Raw genomic sequence first — 16,219 nt, forward strand, 5'->3', positions numbered from 1 at the left:
AACCCCACGAGAACTTTCGCAGCACCCAAATCAGCCTCAGCTGGGCCAAAGACTAAAAGGAAGCAAAGATGGATGAACTATGGATGAACTAAATTGGTGAGCACGTTCCAATTCTTTACTTTTTCTTCTCTGATCGCTTCACCAATATATGAATAAAAAATAAACACTAAATACGTACAGGGCATCGTTTGCTGCTATTGCCGCGGATATTGTGGGAGTCCCAGGTATCCGGTTCAAGCTTTAGTTAGCAACGGTGGCTCTTCTCGACCTTCTACTCCCTGAGTAGTTAGTACGAATAAGGGCGTCCTTGTGAAGTCTTGCTGTACCTGTTATGATCAACTAGTACATCCCATTCCCTACACTTCTGAAGAAACCTTCCTTGCTTCAGAAGTGATTCCTTTTTGTAGTACTAGTCTTCGTAACAAAAAGGGCACCATAACGGAGCATGAGATCTGATCAAATTATTCGTAGTACTACTTGTTCAACACCCCCGGCTGGGTGAGGGATAGAGGATGAAGCACACACACACACAATTTCCGGAAGCACTTATGGAACCGAAGAAATTCCTGAAGAAAAAATAGAAGGAACATTTTAAGGAAATCCCAGCAGACATTTTCAAAAGAATTCCTAACCGAATTTAAGAATGCATCCCAAAGGCAATTTTCGGAGGAATTTTAAAAAAGGAAGTTTTGAATGAATTTCTGAAGAGATCCCCATAATTCCGGAGTCGTTTTTGTAGAACTCCATGAGGCAATTTCCGAGGGAATTACCGGACGAATCTCCAAAGGAGTTTCTGTGGGAAATTGCGAATAGATTACTGGAAAAAAAATTCCGAAGAAATTCCTGGAGAAATTTACGAATTACGTCAGAAATACCAGTAGGCATTCCCTCTGAAATTGTATTAGGAATTTCTTCTCAAATGCCTTTGAGAATTCCTTCAAAAATTCCTTCAAAAATTCCTTCAGAATTTGCTTTAAATTTCAGCACAAATGTACAATGAATTTCTTCAAAAACTTCTTCAAAATTCATTTGAGAACTCCTCCAGAACTTTTTTCCTTAAATAATCTAAAAATTACTTCCGTAACTAATTAAATCTATATATATATAAAAATTATATGGTCTGTGTTCGTATCCGCATAAGACGAAAACGGCTGGATGGATTTTTTTCATTTCTTCAGCAGATATGTTCGTTACCGTTTCCGACGGGTTTATATGACATTTCCTCATGCAAAAATTACACTTAAGGTTGTGCAAATCGTGAAAAACTAAAATTAGGATTCGTATGGAAATTTCACATGGGCATTTTCGCCTACTACGCAGGACAACGTCTGCCGGGTCGACTAGTTCTTGATAGAATTCCTAAAATAAACACTAAAAGACTTAAAAAAAATCCGAGTTTATTACTGTAAGATTTTCGGAAAGAACTCATAAAGGCATTTTCAAAGAAACTGAAAAATTGAAAAAGAATTCCCGGAGAACGTTTCAAGGGAATTGCTAGAATAAGTTCTGAAGAAATTCATTAGGAAATTTTGAAGGAATTCCTTATGCAATATCTCTAAGAATTTATTCAAGGAATTCAAGGAATAATTGCCGAAGAAATTTCAAAAGGAGGACTTTCCGAAGGAATTCTCAAAGAAATTTTCAAAGGTGTTTCTCAAGAAATTCCTTAACCCGTTTCGGTCTGACCTAGAAATCAAAATTGAAATAACCCGTGTAGGCTCATTTTTCGTCCGATTGCCATGAAATTTTCAGGGAAGAAGCGTATATGTCTATTTTTTGGTACATGACTTGATTTGACCATGGTGCCAATCCGGCCAGATTTATTAAGGGGGGGCCTGGGTCAGATGCAGTCAAAACGGGTCATTTTTTTAAAACCATTGATAAATGAACGAAAGTGACCAGAATGCTGATGCAAACGTAGTCATTGACCAGCATCAGAAGTTAGTTTTGATGCATTTGAATCACCAGGACATGGTTCCGGATGTTCCGGGAACCTGGTTCCTTGGGGTATTCCTGGGGTGGTGGACACTTTTCAAGTGGACACAACCCAGTCTTGTGAAATATCAAACTTCATGGTTTTGGAAGAGAATCCTATTAGATAAGTTTTTGGGAGGTTTTGGACACATTGGCCACGTTCGGAAGTGTTCCCGAGAGCCTGGTTCCCTCAGGGAAGCGGACAAATTTCGATTAGCACCGAAACCCATCTTGCGACGTATCAAACTCCATGATTTTGGAAGACAAGCTCAATAGATAAGTTCTTGAGAGGTTTTGGACACATTGACCACATCCGGAAGTGTTCCCGCGAACCTGGTTCCCTCAAGGAAGTGGACATATTTCGATTAGCACCGAAACCCATCTTGCGACACAACAAACTACATGATTTTGAAAGACAAGCTCAATAGATGTTTTTTTTTTGAGATTTTGGACACATTGGCCACATCTGGGAATGTTCCCGGAAACCTGATTCCCTCAAGGAAGTGGAAAAATTTCGATTAGCACCGAAACCCATCTTGCGACATATTAAACTCCATGATTTTGGAAGTCATGCTCAATATATGAGTTTTTGAGAGGTTTTGGACACATTGGCCACACCCGGAAGTGTTTCCGGGAGCCTGGTTCCCTCAAGAAAGTGGATACATTTTGCCTAGCACCAAAACCCATCTTGCGACATGTCAAACTCCATGATTTTTAAAGACAACCTCAAAAGATGGGTTTTCGTAACGTTTTGGACACATTGACCACGACCGGAAGTGTTCTTGGGAACCTGGTTCCCTCAAGGAAGTAAACAAATTTAGATTTGTACCGAAACTCATCTTGTGACGTAACAAACTTCATGATTTTGAAAGTCAAGCAAAATAATGAAGTTTGATATGTCGCAAGATGGGTTTTGGAGTCAATCGAAATTTGACCGCATCGCTGAGGGAACCAGGCTCCCGGGAATACTCCCGGACGGGGCCAGTGTGTCCAAAATCTCTCAAAAATTCATGTATTGTGCTTGTCTTTCAAAATCATGGAGTTGGACATGCCACAAAATGGGTTTCGGTGCTAATCGAAATTTGTCCACTTCCCTGAGGGAACTAGGCTCCCGGGAACACTTGCGGATGTGGTCAATGTGTTCAAAACCTCTCAAAAACTCATCTATTGAGCTTGTTTTTCAAAATCATGGAGTTTGATATGTCGCAAGATGGGTTTCGGTGCTAATCAAAATTTGTCCACTTCCCTGAGGGAACCAGGCTCCTGGGAACACTTTCGGACGTGATCAACGTGTCCAAAATTTCTCTTGTTTTTCAAAATCATAGAGTTTGATATGTCGCAAGATGGGTTTTGGTGCTAGGCAAGATTTGTCCACTTCTTGGTTTGATTCAATTGTATCAAAACTAACTTCTGATGCTGGTCAATGATGATTGACCACGTTTGCATCAGCATTCTGGTCACTTTCGTTCATTTATCAATGGTTTTAAAAAAATGACCCGTTTCTGACTGCATCTGACCTACGTCACCTTTGCGTACAAACCGATTGGGCTGCACCTTTGAGTTTTTTTTTCAAATGGCCCACCACTTCCCCCACACCAAAAAACTCGCACAGAGAGCTTCCTAGTAATGAACGCATCTAATATTTTAAACAAACAAAGAAGACTAACAAAGAAATACAAATTAATTAAAATGCTAAGGTGTGTGTGATGAACAATTACAACAATTAGTTTAACAGGGTGTACCCAGTGGAAATCAAGTTCCTTTTAAGGGATCCCTACAAGAATAGCTAAAAAAAAATCGATATAGTGTAGTTACATTTATATAAAAGAGTGTATGGCTGGCAGTTTATAACAAAAAATCATTTATTTTTGATTTATTTATTTATTTATTTTTATTTTCAACAAAAAATTTTTTTTTGATTTGAAATATTGTTTTAATTTGGTTTTGAATAACAGACGACTATATATGTTTGTTAGATATTCTGGAAGAGAATTATATGATGATGGACCGTGGAAATAAATACGCATTTGACCTAGACAAGTAGTTGCTCTCGTACGTAATAAATTACTAGCGGAACGAGTATTATGCCCGTGACTCATAGTAGTAAGAGTGAGATTATGATGCAAATTTGGATGTTTTAGCATGTCATTCACGAATAAACAAGTATGTAGCTTGCATAGTCCTCGAAGTGGAAGGATACTGTGATAACCGTTTGTATAAAGCTGATTGGTAGGATATAATAGCGGCAGTTGAAATATAATTTTTAGGCATCTATTCTGCAGGACTTGCAGTTCTCTTACATTGGACTTGCTAGCATGACCCCATGCGATTATAAGACATTGTAAAAGAGAATTAATACAGCCATAATAATATTTTAAGGGTGCATGTCGTGGCACAAATTTTCTAACGCGGTACATGAGGCCACACAAAGCTGATATTCTCCTTCTAATTTGCTCGATATGGCTGTTCCAAGAAAGTATATGATCCAATATCAGACCTAGATATTTGAATTTTGAAACCTTCTCGATCACCACAGTCTCTACGCATGGGTCAATGTGTGGAATGATTTTCTACCTCGGGGAATGAAATAACATAGGGGAACGGTTCGGCACTTCATCTCATAGTTCCTATTTCCATCACATCAAAAACAAAGCAATGAAAAGGAATTTGATTTGTTTTTTATTTTTGTGATTTTTTTCAGCAGTGAGCACGTATGTTAGCAAAAAGAAGCGACAAGATGATTCTGTATTTCTCTGTTTTGCGATGAGATGAATATATGTTCAGTGAGATAGAAAATGGAACAGTTCCCCTATATTTTGTTTTAGACAAATTCAAGGAAAGCAAATTGGTATCAAAATACACCCAGGTTTTTTTTTACACGGTTTGGTTTTAGTCATTTAAGACCTTCAGCGTCAATGAAACAAAGAGTTAACCCCACGAAAAAATTCACAAAAAATCAAAGAAAATTCAGGGGGTATTTAAAAAGCTTTGAAAATTCAGGTTAACCGAGAAATTAATGAATTCCAACCGTGTAAAAAAAACCTGGGTGTATTTCATAAGCAAATTCATATCACTTGTTATATGTTGTATGATGGACGAAGCATCAACATCTGGCTAGAAAAGCGATTTGTCAATCATTTTCAAACATTTTTTTCCAAATAAAAATTGGTTACCCGAGACAAAAAAATGGAAAAGCATTCACAGTAGGAATTTAATTATTTTGCTAAATTTTGCCAAATAAGTCATTTGTCCTAATAGCACAAAAAACAACGAAACTGGCCTGGTTGATTTTAATATAAAAAAGAAAATATTTTCAAGATAATCACTGTGCTACTAAACCTAACATTCCTGAACTGCAATGATTTGCCTACACCAATGCCAGATCCTATGAAAATTGTTTAGGTGCCCGACTGAATGATGTCCTCACGGTGCTCCCCTGACCGTTATTAACAAAAAAAATTCTCCATCAAAACTAATACCCGGAGCTGAATTCTGGGGCTATACTGCATCTCTGGACGAAATTTGAAAAAAATCGTAGGGCCCGTTTTGGAGTTACGCCCTTTTTAAGACGTAACTGATATATATCGAAGAAATTCACAGGATTCTGTTTCAACACGATCTAAATTTTCTAAGTTGTATCCCCATCTAAAATGATTATCGTATATAAATAATCATCTGACTTTTCTCTGGATTATTAGTGGTTTTAGGAACATGTTGCATGGATTTTGGTCATAAATTAAAGCCATACACTGTTCGAACGAATCATGTACATTTACATCAAATATCATGCACATAATTGGAGCATGATAAACGATAGAAATTTCCATTTCATTTTATCTTTACATCACTTATCATCTGTTGTTTTAAATTTACATTTTCTATTTTATGCTATATAAATTAAAAAATCGGTTAACATGAGAATCGAACTTAGGTCCGCGGAGTGATAGCCCGTTCCGATACCACTCTACCGTCTTCACTTCTTGAAACTAACGATGCCCAAAGAGTAACAGGTTCTGAGTTATGGCGACTCAAACATAAAGTATCGAACCCGTCGTGATCGGGTTCTGGCTAGGTAATGTAAAGTTACATGCACTGAGTAGGCGTATGCGCATCGTCAAGGGGGAATATCTGACTGAATGATGTGCAAGATTTTGAAGTTTTTCCATCGATTTAAGTAAACGCCTGATGAAGTACACCGATGAAATGCAGCATCATGGATGCTGCTTTGTAGTCGTAATGAAAAATCTTCACTTTAGTATGACGGTGGTCGAAAACGAAGGTTTCCCGCTGCATTTGCAGCTGCCTTGATGGAATTGTTTGTTTTGTTTACCGAGATCGTCGCAAGCGTGGCCATCTTTAGTTTCGGTTCACTTAAGGTGGTTATACAACAAAGCCACAAATCGGCCATCTTGGAAACCACGTGCTTTTTCTAGTGATTTTTCAAGAGCACGAATTAAGAGAACCACAATGCCCATGGGGATGAAACATCCGTAGATCGTTTGCTTACTCATGATAAACAATCGACTTTAATTTCAGCATTGTACGAAAACCAGTCTTCAAGGTGCAGCCCCGCGCAAATGTTTATCCGTGCTGCCGCACTCGAATGAACATTCGCTTCGGGCTCGAACGTGCACTCGTAAAAATGAGCATGAACCCGAGCGTAGGCTGGATGCTCATGAATTGCACCGCGCTCATAGCGGCGCTCGAACATTGATGTTTTCAGCGCGGCTGTGAGCGCCGCTTTGAGCACGGTACAAAACATCCTTTACAATCAACAGACAGTATTGCTTGGTTGGCTTGGATTAGCATTTTGGTGTTGAAACTCTAGTTTTAATATAATTGAATTTCAATGGTTCGATGATACTTTGTTCGTAAAGGTAAAAAGGAACTTATTTATCATCTTATTATGCGCGTAGATATTTGAAATATCCTCAATGACAGAGTATACGGACATTCTACGAAAAACATAAGCATAAGAAAAGTTCAACCCCGTACTTCTAACCATTTGTGATTGAATAGCCTTTAGACTTGTTGAGAAGAGTTTCAAAAATTCTTTCGGTTGCTTTCCTGTGCAATTTTTTTTTTCAAATATTTTCTTTACGTTTCTTCTTCGACTTTGAAAAAGGTGGGAACTTTAAGTTTTATGTAATTTCCTTTAAAAGTCGCACCACTTGCGCTGACTTATCTTTACACAAGTGAAAAAAAATTTGTTATGAATGTGCATGCTGGGGTCGCTTTTTAAGCGGATTTCATAAATCACGCGATTTTTTAAGCGAATTTCGATATTTACGCCGTTTTTCTAAGCGATTTTTTTTACAAAGTTATTCTACGCGAATGTACGTGGAACGTATTCCCCTCGCAAAGACCGACCTCATTGTATTAGATTCAAGCGAGTAGGAACGCGAATAAATTTTAAAATGCCGCTAAGGTTTACGATATTGGAGGACGGTTTTGTAATCCGTGATTTTTTTTATTTTCAGTCATTATCAAGGTACATCATCGGAAAACATGTTCAAATATAATGGAATATATGGATCGTATATTTTGTGTATAGGGTACCAGTCGCAGAACCCGAATTTTATAGAATTTTACGTAATGTGACGAAGTTGTCCGGCACTGAGAGATTTCTCTCTACTTGAGATGGAAATGTGTGTACATATTTTGGCAATTTGACAATGCAATAATCAACAATCAGGAGTATTCATTATATAAGCCTCCATGTGAAATCGGAATTATTGAACTACTAATGCATACATTTTAGCTCACGTGCTTTACTATGTATCTACCTAACAAAGAAAAAAAAAACAATTCTATATGTTCAACACAATTTGTTGAGGGTTTGTGGAAAACAAAGTAAGTTGACACACAGTCTACAATATCGGAACATTTGTTTTTCTTCAATAGGTCTACATTTCAATTGCAACTTGACCTGTTTTCAACTAAGGGTTCGCTATTATCATTTAAAGGAACCGTTATAATTGAGGCTTTTCTATGCCTGCCATTGTGTACATGTGTTTTGTGTATCTTATGTAGCAAACATAATGAATATACTATGCCCAGGGTGTCGAAAATGTTTCCCTCACGAAAACACTCTTGACTGGACCCAAACATGCTAGTGGTAATCAATTAACTAATCCGTTTATTGTACACTTTTTAGTTTTTTTTTAAATAAGATTTTATATTTCATTTTTTCCCCCAATTGAGTTTCATTCTTTCAATGAAGCTGGATAGAAACAATAATGTTATGTACCATCTTTGGTTACAAACAAAAGTTTCATGTTAAAGTTAGTTTGCTCTACGTTTTGGATTATTTTCAACAATAAAACAAAACACGCTTGCTTTTCACATACTAAAAGGTGCTAAAGGGCCACGCAGAATGGGTACTTTTGCGAACGTTTTGATTGTTTTCCCGTTTTGACGCACGCAAATGCAAATGCTGAAACCATAACTTGTTTTCATCTACGAGCTCCGATTCGTATTTTTTTTTTGCTATGCCGCTCAACTATGGCGAATACGAAACGTGCCGTCGCGCTCGGCCCAAAACCTATTCTCACAGCCTCAGTTCTCAGCCTAAGCACACAGTCTGAGCACACAGCATGCTGGATGAGCACACAGCCTGAACACACAGCCCAAGTTTTGAACTTGAGCTCGAGCCGGAGCTGAGCCGCACCGCGTTCATTTTTCGCACCCATGTTCGATGCTGATGGTGAACACGAGCTTGAAGGAGAACGCGCGCTCGGGATGAACATGAACTTGCAAAAACTGCACTCAAGCTCAGCGCCGCTCATGTCTTCGTGAAGACTGACGAAAACTATTACGCTGGATTTGAACTTTTGATAATAGGAGTAGAAAATCGTGTGGTGAATTTGAAATTCACCACATGGCTTGATTGTATAATCACCTTAATATCATGTAAACTTAATTGTTTATAAATGAATTTTCAGGGTGAATAAAGTATTGTTTTCAATAAAGTGTAGTCAGTATGGTAAGGTGCTGTATTTATACGGTTTAATTCATGTTCTGTTTATGTGCATGATTTTCAACGCATAATTACATTGAGAAAACGATTACATGATCTGCATTTACATTAGTTTTATTGATTACATTACCAGTAAAAGTCAAATTTTTTTGCTGTGTACGATAAAAAATTCGACCGAAACAAAATCGTGTGAAAAACAGAATTCTGTGTATAACATCTCATCAAATACATATTTCTCAAATTCCAAGGCTTCGTCAGCGATAAAAAAAAGATTTATTTTTGTTATAGCCATTAGAATTCTATACAAAATTGTTGACTATGACGATAAGTAATATGAGATTTGTCTAAGAACATTTAAAAATAAGATTAGCTTCATCTTAAGTCTACATTCAATTCTAGTCAACTACGTATGATTAACCTTTTTTATTTATGATTAAATTAAATGGACAATATCAAATGCACACATATCTTCTTTTCGCAATAAATTTCAGCTCGCAAGAGATGGGTTTTATACAACTTCGGCATATATGTCGATATATACTCTTTGTGCCATCCCTGCCCATGGCCGAATGTATTAAAAAATCCTTTTATATGAAACTTTGGGATATGATATTTAGAGGTCTTCGGAAGATCCTAACTTTCCCAGGAGACAACGAACTTATCAATTGCGACATAGAATCCAGGTGAAGGTTCATATAAGGAGTGGCAAACATTTCGAAAATACTTCAAAACCTTTAAACAAAAACCACAGATGTCGTTCACATAGGGTAATTGTACCACTATTAATAACATGCTCCGATAACGCCAACAATTTTAGATTTAGAGAAATGAGAAAAAAGTTTTAAGGTCCATGAAGGGCTACTTGTTTATATAAAAACACAATTGTACATAACATGTGACAAAAGTTATTCTATATAAAAGTTATTGATTTCAACTTGATACGTGTCATTTCCAATGCTCTCGTGCATGCTTACTGCTGAAAAAAAATAACAAAAATGAGAGCAACGCAATTTGCACTTCAATTCTATGTTTTTGATTGATATTGGTATGGGTATATGCATTCAAGGAGCAGTAACCCATCTGTTCTTCACTAAAGCTTCATCTATACATACGTCAACAAACTTTCTCAAATCCGCATTATTTAACAAAATGTGCGCAGCATCGAGAATATAGTGGTGTGCTCAGTGAAGCCGTTTTTATGCTTAAGATACTATTGAGGTATCAGACATAGCCCTACACCTTAAGCCCGTAAATCTGCTCAGTTCGTTTTAACACTGCTTTTATGTAACGTTAACGAACAAAGAGTGTTCACGTGGATTGAAAGAGGAGCACAACATCAATATAGAATCACTGTTCTTGTCGGGAATTAGATGTATTTTTCGCAGCATGCCCGACTTTTTCAATTTTTATTAGTAGCTGAATATTTACAATAGCCGCTCTCAAGTTTTTCTCGGCTTCGCAATTAGTCATTATTCCTATTATCAGGTTTATAATCTTAATGTCACTTGCAATAATGTACTCGAAATGGTTCAATTTGACAAACTGTTCCATATAAATACGGTTCGAATTTTCCAGGTAATAAGTGTGGATACAAAGACAGCACTGGTAGCCGATTGTCGCCAGGTTTTAAAATTTTTGTTTGCTCTGGAGTTATTGAAATCGATACCATTTTCAATAAACACATTTTCGTCAAGGATATGTCTACTGTTTTTAATACATTGAATCAAAGCTACCATTTTCAATAAACACATTTTCGTCAAGGATATGTCTACTGTTTTTAATACATTGAATCAAAGCTGGTACATTATTGTAGTATGCAAACGCATCCTCCGTGTAAAAAAGAATCGAGTGTACTTTTATTGCTGACGACTCAATGGAAGTTGAGAAATATGCATAAGACGAGATATTATATTGATTTTCTTCGATATCATACAGTTACGTCTTAAAAAGGGCGTAACTCCAAAACGGGCCCTACGATTTTTTTTTCAAATTTCATCCAGAGGTGCAGTACAGCCCCAGAATTCAGCTCCGGGTATTAGTTTTGATGGAGAATTTTTTTTTTAATAACGCTCAGGGGAGCACCGTGGTCCTGGGTTAGATGAATTTCGAAAACTAGTTAAAAAATTTATGTATTATTTTAGTAGATAAAGTCTCATTCAAACTACCAACTTATTCATTAACCAAGACAATGTATCTCACTACATCGACATAGAGACACCATCACTTGAGATAGATTTGAAATTGAATTATGACGAGTTCCACCTTATCATGAATTGTCATAAGACAAGTTTTAACTATTCCAATTATGTGAAAACTCATATGTGAATATGTACGTTATGTGGAAGATATTGATTTGGAAAATGTATTGGAGGTAACCACTTTCCCTTCGATGGGACTCGAACCCATGACCCTACAGTACGCTAGACTGGTGCTTCAACCAACTAAGCTACGAAGGACCTCCGTCGGCCTTCGCAACCTAGCGGCTACTGAACGAGCTCGAGATTCTCAAATTGGACGCATAGTCAAATCACTCGCAATCCATTTCTCAAGCCAACACCCGAAATCTTCGGCGGCAGCGGCGTGGCGCGGCGGCGCACAGGTCTAATCCCTATAGTATTTGTGTTAAATAATGTTAGCCATTCTGTAAAACAAAACACCATTCTGATTTTTTTTTTCACTTTGGTTAGGCTGTTACTAATATTATTTAACATTATGTCCTTTTGGTCTCAGGAGGGGTGGTCGAGACATAATGGTTGTTAAAAATTTGTATCGGCCTTATTTGAAAATGTATAAAAAATCTGTACCAAATATTTCCTGGCCAGCAAGTGGCCATTCTGAAAATCGGCCTGTGGCTTGAAAAGGTTCGGCAGGCCTGTTCTAAGCTATGTTACCATTTTTGCATTCGTTTATCATGAGACTATCATGACACAAACACAACTGGATAAATTCTATTATCTTCAACGTGTAAAAATCCCGAATGTATCTTCAATCTCGCACAATATTTTTGTTATCTACGGATGAGTTCTTCATAAATATCTACCATACCCACGCACTCACCTGTCGTATCGAATGCACACATGATCCTCGCGGTTAGCGCCACATTGATTGATCAGCAGAACAGTCGTGCACAGCAGCACGATTGCCGTTGATGGCTGCGAGGTCGTTAAATAACTGGTCCTCCGAAAACCACTAACTCTGCGGCCGATCGATGGATCGTTTTGGCAGATCACTTCACGGATCTTTCTCATCGTTGGCACATTTCTTATTTCGATTTTTTTTCACGAATCACACCCTACTTATTTTGCAAACCAAATCCTGTTTTCCACCACAGTTTGCATCGATCGATACGATAGCAGAGCTATTTCGTTGCACAATTTATTTGGCCTGGTTTTCGACTTTTTTAAATGAAGTAATTATCCTAAAAGGTTGTTAAATAATTGTTTACCCAATCGTTATTTTTTATCACTTGGGTGAGTAGATGATTGTATTTCTGTATACCAGTGATTGTTGCATAACACTTTGATATATTATAAAATTATGATAGTCATTCTCACAAGACGCAATTGCTGGTTTGTGCGTACTGGACAATTCCACTTTCCAATATTCGGTTGAACGCGGAACCGTATCGTCACGGATGAAATCTGATCGCAAACTAACGGCTAGTCAGACAGCAGACACAAAGGATGTCACCCCCAGTTTGATCTAAGTAGAACGCTGCCGATATGCATGCATTACACTTGATCTTCGTCGTTTAGAGCGTTGTCGCTGTTTGTTGTTGCCTTAGAGGTCATTATCATGCGTTTGTGTCGCATCACTCGATTGCACCGCGTGCGGAGAGTCAACGAGCAGTAGGACAAATAAGGGCCCCTATGCCCAGGGTGCTCTCAGCGGCATCATCAGTCAATCAAAACAGCATTTATGGGCATTATGTGCGGACGGGATTCGACTCGCACATGACCGTAGAACCGCGCTTATCATCAGGAAGTTGCACGAGCGAAAAAAGGAGATGACTGAGCGCGTTTTGTTTTTGCTGCCATTCGTCTCGAGATTTTGTCTGGTCAATTGAAACTGATTGGGCATGATATTATCGTGGATGGGAGGAAGGAAAACACAACTCGTCGCGAGATATGATTTTATTGGATTAATATCACGGGGCTGTAAGGCTTTGCAATTGCGTGATGGAGTGTGCGTTTCCTAACGAACGACAATGAACTGAAAATGTGTCGTGGAACAATGCTTGAATGCGTATTATGTAGAAATTATTTTCCAAAATAATTCAATTTCGTTTTTATTCTATTTATAATGACTAAATACCTATTCAACTACAAAAATGCCTTAATTTCACGGTTTGCCAACAAACTACAGATTAACTCGAACCAATCTCAGCTGGTGCACATACGCCTGGACAAAGAGATGCAACCCAATCAGCAGTGTCACACTGAGTTGCAGCTGCATACCGCCGTTGTAGAACCCTCCGTACACCTGCAGGTTGGCCGTCTCGATGCTGTGCTTGCAGTAATCCCCATCGTAGATCCAACCGACGAACTCGTTCGTGCGGAGATTCTCATTCCGCAGCCATTCCTCCAGCGGCCTAAAGTACTCCCGCAGGGCCGTCCCATCGAGCCGTCCTTCGCCAATCACCTCCTGAAGAACCTGCTGCCACGGTTCAGATGCGCCCCGTTCCATCAATTGCCTGCCGATGAAAGAACGAAACGATATCGAAACTGTAGAAATGTGCTAAACCCAAAGAAACGCGCGCTGGTCTGCAATAGATCATGTCAAAATTATGCCTCGTCGTCGTCGAGTGCGGTTTATGAGGTTTTCGCAACGACCCGCGGCTCTCTTCTGGACTGACCGGTCACAGTGCAGCAAGTAGCATGCCAGCGATCGCACTGTGGGATTTAGGCGTCTAAAACTAGAATTAACTATCTTCTCCTTTGTGTGTGGATCATTCATGGCGGCAATTCTCATAGAGTATTATTTTGTGAATAATATTTTAGAAACAAAGTGTCGTCAGCAAAGTCAAAGTTTATTATTTCAATACCAAATTTTAAAAACGACTTAGGGTGACCCCACTAAACTTTGAGATAAAATTTTTTAACTTCTATTTTTCTAATTTAAGCATTGTACGATGTCCTGGAAAGTTTTTCTTATTCAATTTTGAGGCACTTTGCTGAAGAAACCATTGATGTACGTCGTATTGTATCTTTGTTATGATGATTTCAAATAAATTCAAATAATAGGGTAAAACGACCTATTATGGAGGGGTTAAGCACCGTGTCAAAACAAAATTGATTTTAATAATTCTTTAAAATTGACTTGTTGGTCTTTTTCCACATTGCAGTAGTCGAATAGATTGCTCGTTAACTATAGATTCGTAAATATTACGTCAATTGTGCTAAACTTATGTTGTTTTGTTTTTATCACAATAAAAAAACTACCGCAATAATAGGACGCAGTTGCCTATCGTTGCAATATTTTTTCAAGGTCAGTCCTATTGTTGCGGTATTGCATGCAATTCTTATGGAAATCGATACCACAACAATATGACCTTAGCACTACCGCAATAATAGGCTCAAAGGATTCTAATTTTTAATGAAAAATGTTGATTTTTCATAATTTTGAACGGAATTTAGTCAAACAAAAGCTGTTCTAGTCGTTAATTCGATGAGTTTTAGCGTATCCACTTTTGTTTTCAATGTTATTATATTCAGAATGGACTATTTTAAAACTACCGCAACATTAGGACATACCACAACGATGAGACGTTTTTGGGTTGTTTACTCTCGGCAGAAAGTGAAAAGACTAGATTTTCTCGACATTAAGCGAGATTTGACGCGTAGTTTTCCGAAAACTGATTTCCATCAGGTAAATCGGAACAAACTACGCATAACCGCACCTCCATACAAGGATGCAAACGAAATCGCTAAAGACAAGGCCTACAATATTGAATATTTGATTTATGTCCCCTCGCGGGAGGTTGAAATCGTAGGTGTGATCAACGCAGCGAGCCTGACTTGTAAGGATGTACTTGCGGGAAAAGGCCGCTTAAAGAATGCAATGGAGTCTACTGTGGATATTCTGGATTGCAAGGAGTTGCATTCAGCTGCCATGGTAGATGGTGAAAGAGTGTATTTTAAGTCAGGTTCGCTTCGGGTGATGTTCTCCGGTTTGATTCTTCCAAAATATGTAGATATTGAAAATATGTTATTTCCGGTGCGTCTTTTTGTGCCGAGGGTGTTCAATTGTACCAACTGTAAACAGTTGGGGTAAACTGCCGAGTTTTGCGACAACAAGCCCCGTTGTGGCAAATGGCAGTTCAGTGCGTGATCTCTCATGTTTCGGACAGCAGAACGATCGCGCGGTCGGACGAATTATTGTGTTCTGCATTGCGCGGCCGGTAATAAAATTAATCAGCTCAGTGCGTGATCTCTCATGTTTCGGACAGCAGAACGATCGCGTGGTCGGACGAATTATTGCGTTCTGCATTGCGCGGCCGGCAATAAAATTAATCAGTTCAGTGCGTGATCTCTCATGTTTCGGACAGCAGAACGATCGCGCGGTCGGACGAATTATTGTGTTCTGCATTGCGCGGCCGGTAATAAAATTATTCAGTTCAGTGCGTGATCTCTCATGTTTCGGTCAGCAGAACGATCGCGCGGTCGGACGAATTATTGCGTTCTGCATTGCGCGGCCGGTAATAAAATTATTCAGTTCAGTGCGTGATCTCTCATGTTTCGGACAGCAGAACGATCGCGTGGTCGGACGAATTATTGTGTTCTGCATTGCGCGGCCGGTAATAAAATTATTTAGTTCAGTGCGTGATCTCTCATGTTTCGGTCAGCAGAACGATCGCGTGGTCGGACGAATTATTGCGTTCTGCATTGCGCGGCCGGTAATAAAATTAATCAGTTCAGTGCGTGATCTCTCATGTTTCGGACAGCAGAACGATCGCGCGGTCGGACGAATTATTGTGTTCTGCATTGCGCGGCCGGTAATAAAATTATTCAGTTCAGTGCGTGATCTCTCATGTTTCGGTCAGCAGAACGATCGCGTGGTCGGACGAATTATTGCGTTCTGCATTGCGCGGCCGGTAATAAAATTATTCAGTTCAGTGCGTGATCTCTCATGTTTCGGACAGCAGAACGATCGCGTGGTCGGACGAATTATTGTGTTCTGCATTGCGCGGCCGGTAATAAAATTATTCAGTTCAGTGCGTGATCTCTCATGTTTCGGTCAGCAGAACGATCGCGTGGTCGGACGAAT

The 16,219-nt window shown here is 38.8% G+C and overlaps 2 protein-coding genes across 6 annotated transcripts in view; both read right to left on the reverse strand.

Annotated features, from left to right (window-relative positions):
• The window catches only part of LOC134217887 (uncharacterized), a 54,791-nt gene extending 42,175 nt beyond the window's left edge, over positions 1-12,616 (reverse strand). For both annotated transcript variants that reach the window (XM_062696719.1, XM_062696718.1), the window contains exon 1: positions 12,011-12,616. In XM_062696719.1, coding sequence (XP_062552703.1) covers positions 12,011-12,201 — 191 coding nt within the window. In that variant the 5' untranslated portion in view covers positions 12,202-12,616. The remainder of the gene's footprint in view (positions 1-12,010) is intronic.
• A 462-nt stretch (positions 12,617-13,078) lies between these two features.
• Positions 13,079-16,219, reverse strand: part of LOC134217890 (angiotensin-converting enzyme) — a 531,134-nt gene continuing 527,993 nt past the window's right edge. For all 4 annotated transcript variants that reach the window (XM_062696724.1, XM_062696721.1, XM_062696723.1 and 1 more), the window contains exon 11: positions 13,079-13,646. In XM_062696724.1, the coding sequence (XP_062552708.1) occupies positions 13,313-13,646 (334 nt within the window). In that variant the 3' untranslated portion in view covers positions 13,079-13,312. The remainder of the gene's footprint in view (positions 13,647-16,219) is intronic.

The sequence above is a fragment of the Armigeres subalbatus genome, chromosome 2 (assembly GCF_024139115.2).
Source record: "Armigeres subalbatus isolate Guangzhou_Male chromosome 2, GZ_Asu_2, whole genome shotgun sequence".
Lineage (NCBI taxonomy): Eukaryota > Metazoa > Arthropoda > Insecta > Diptera > Culicidae > Armigeres > Armigeres subalbatus.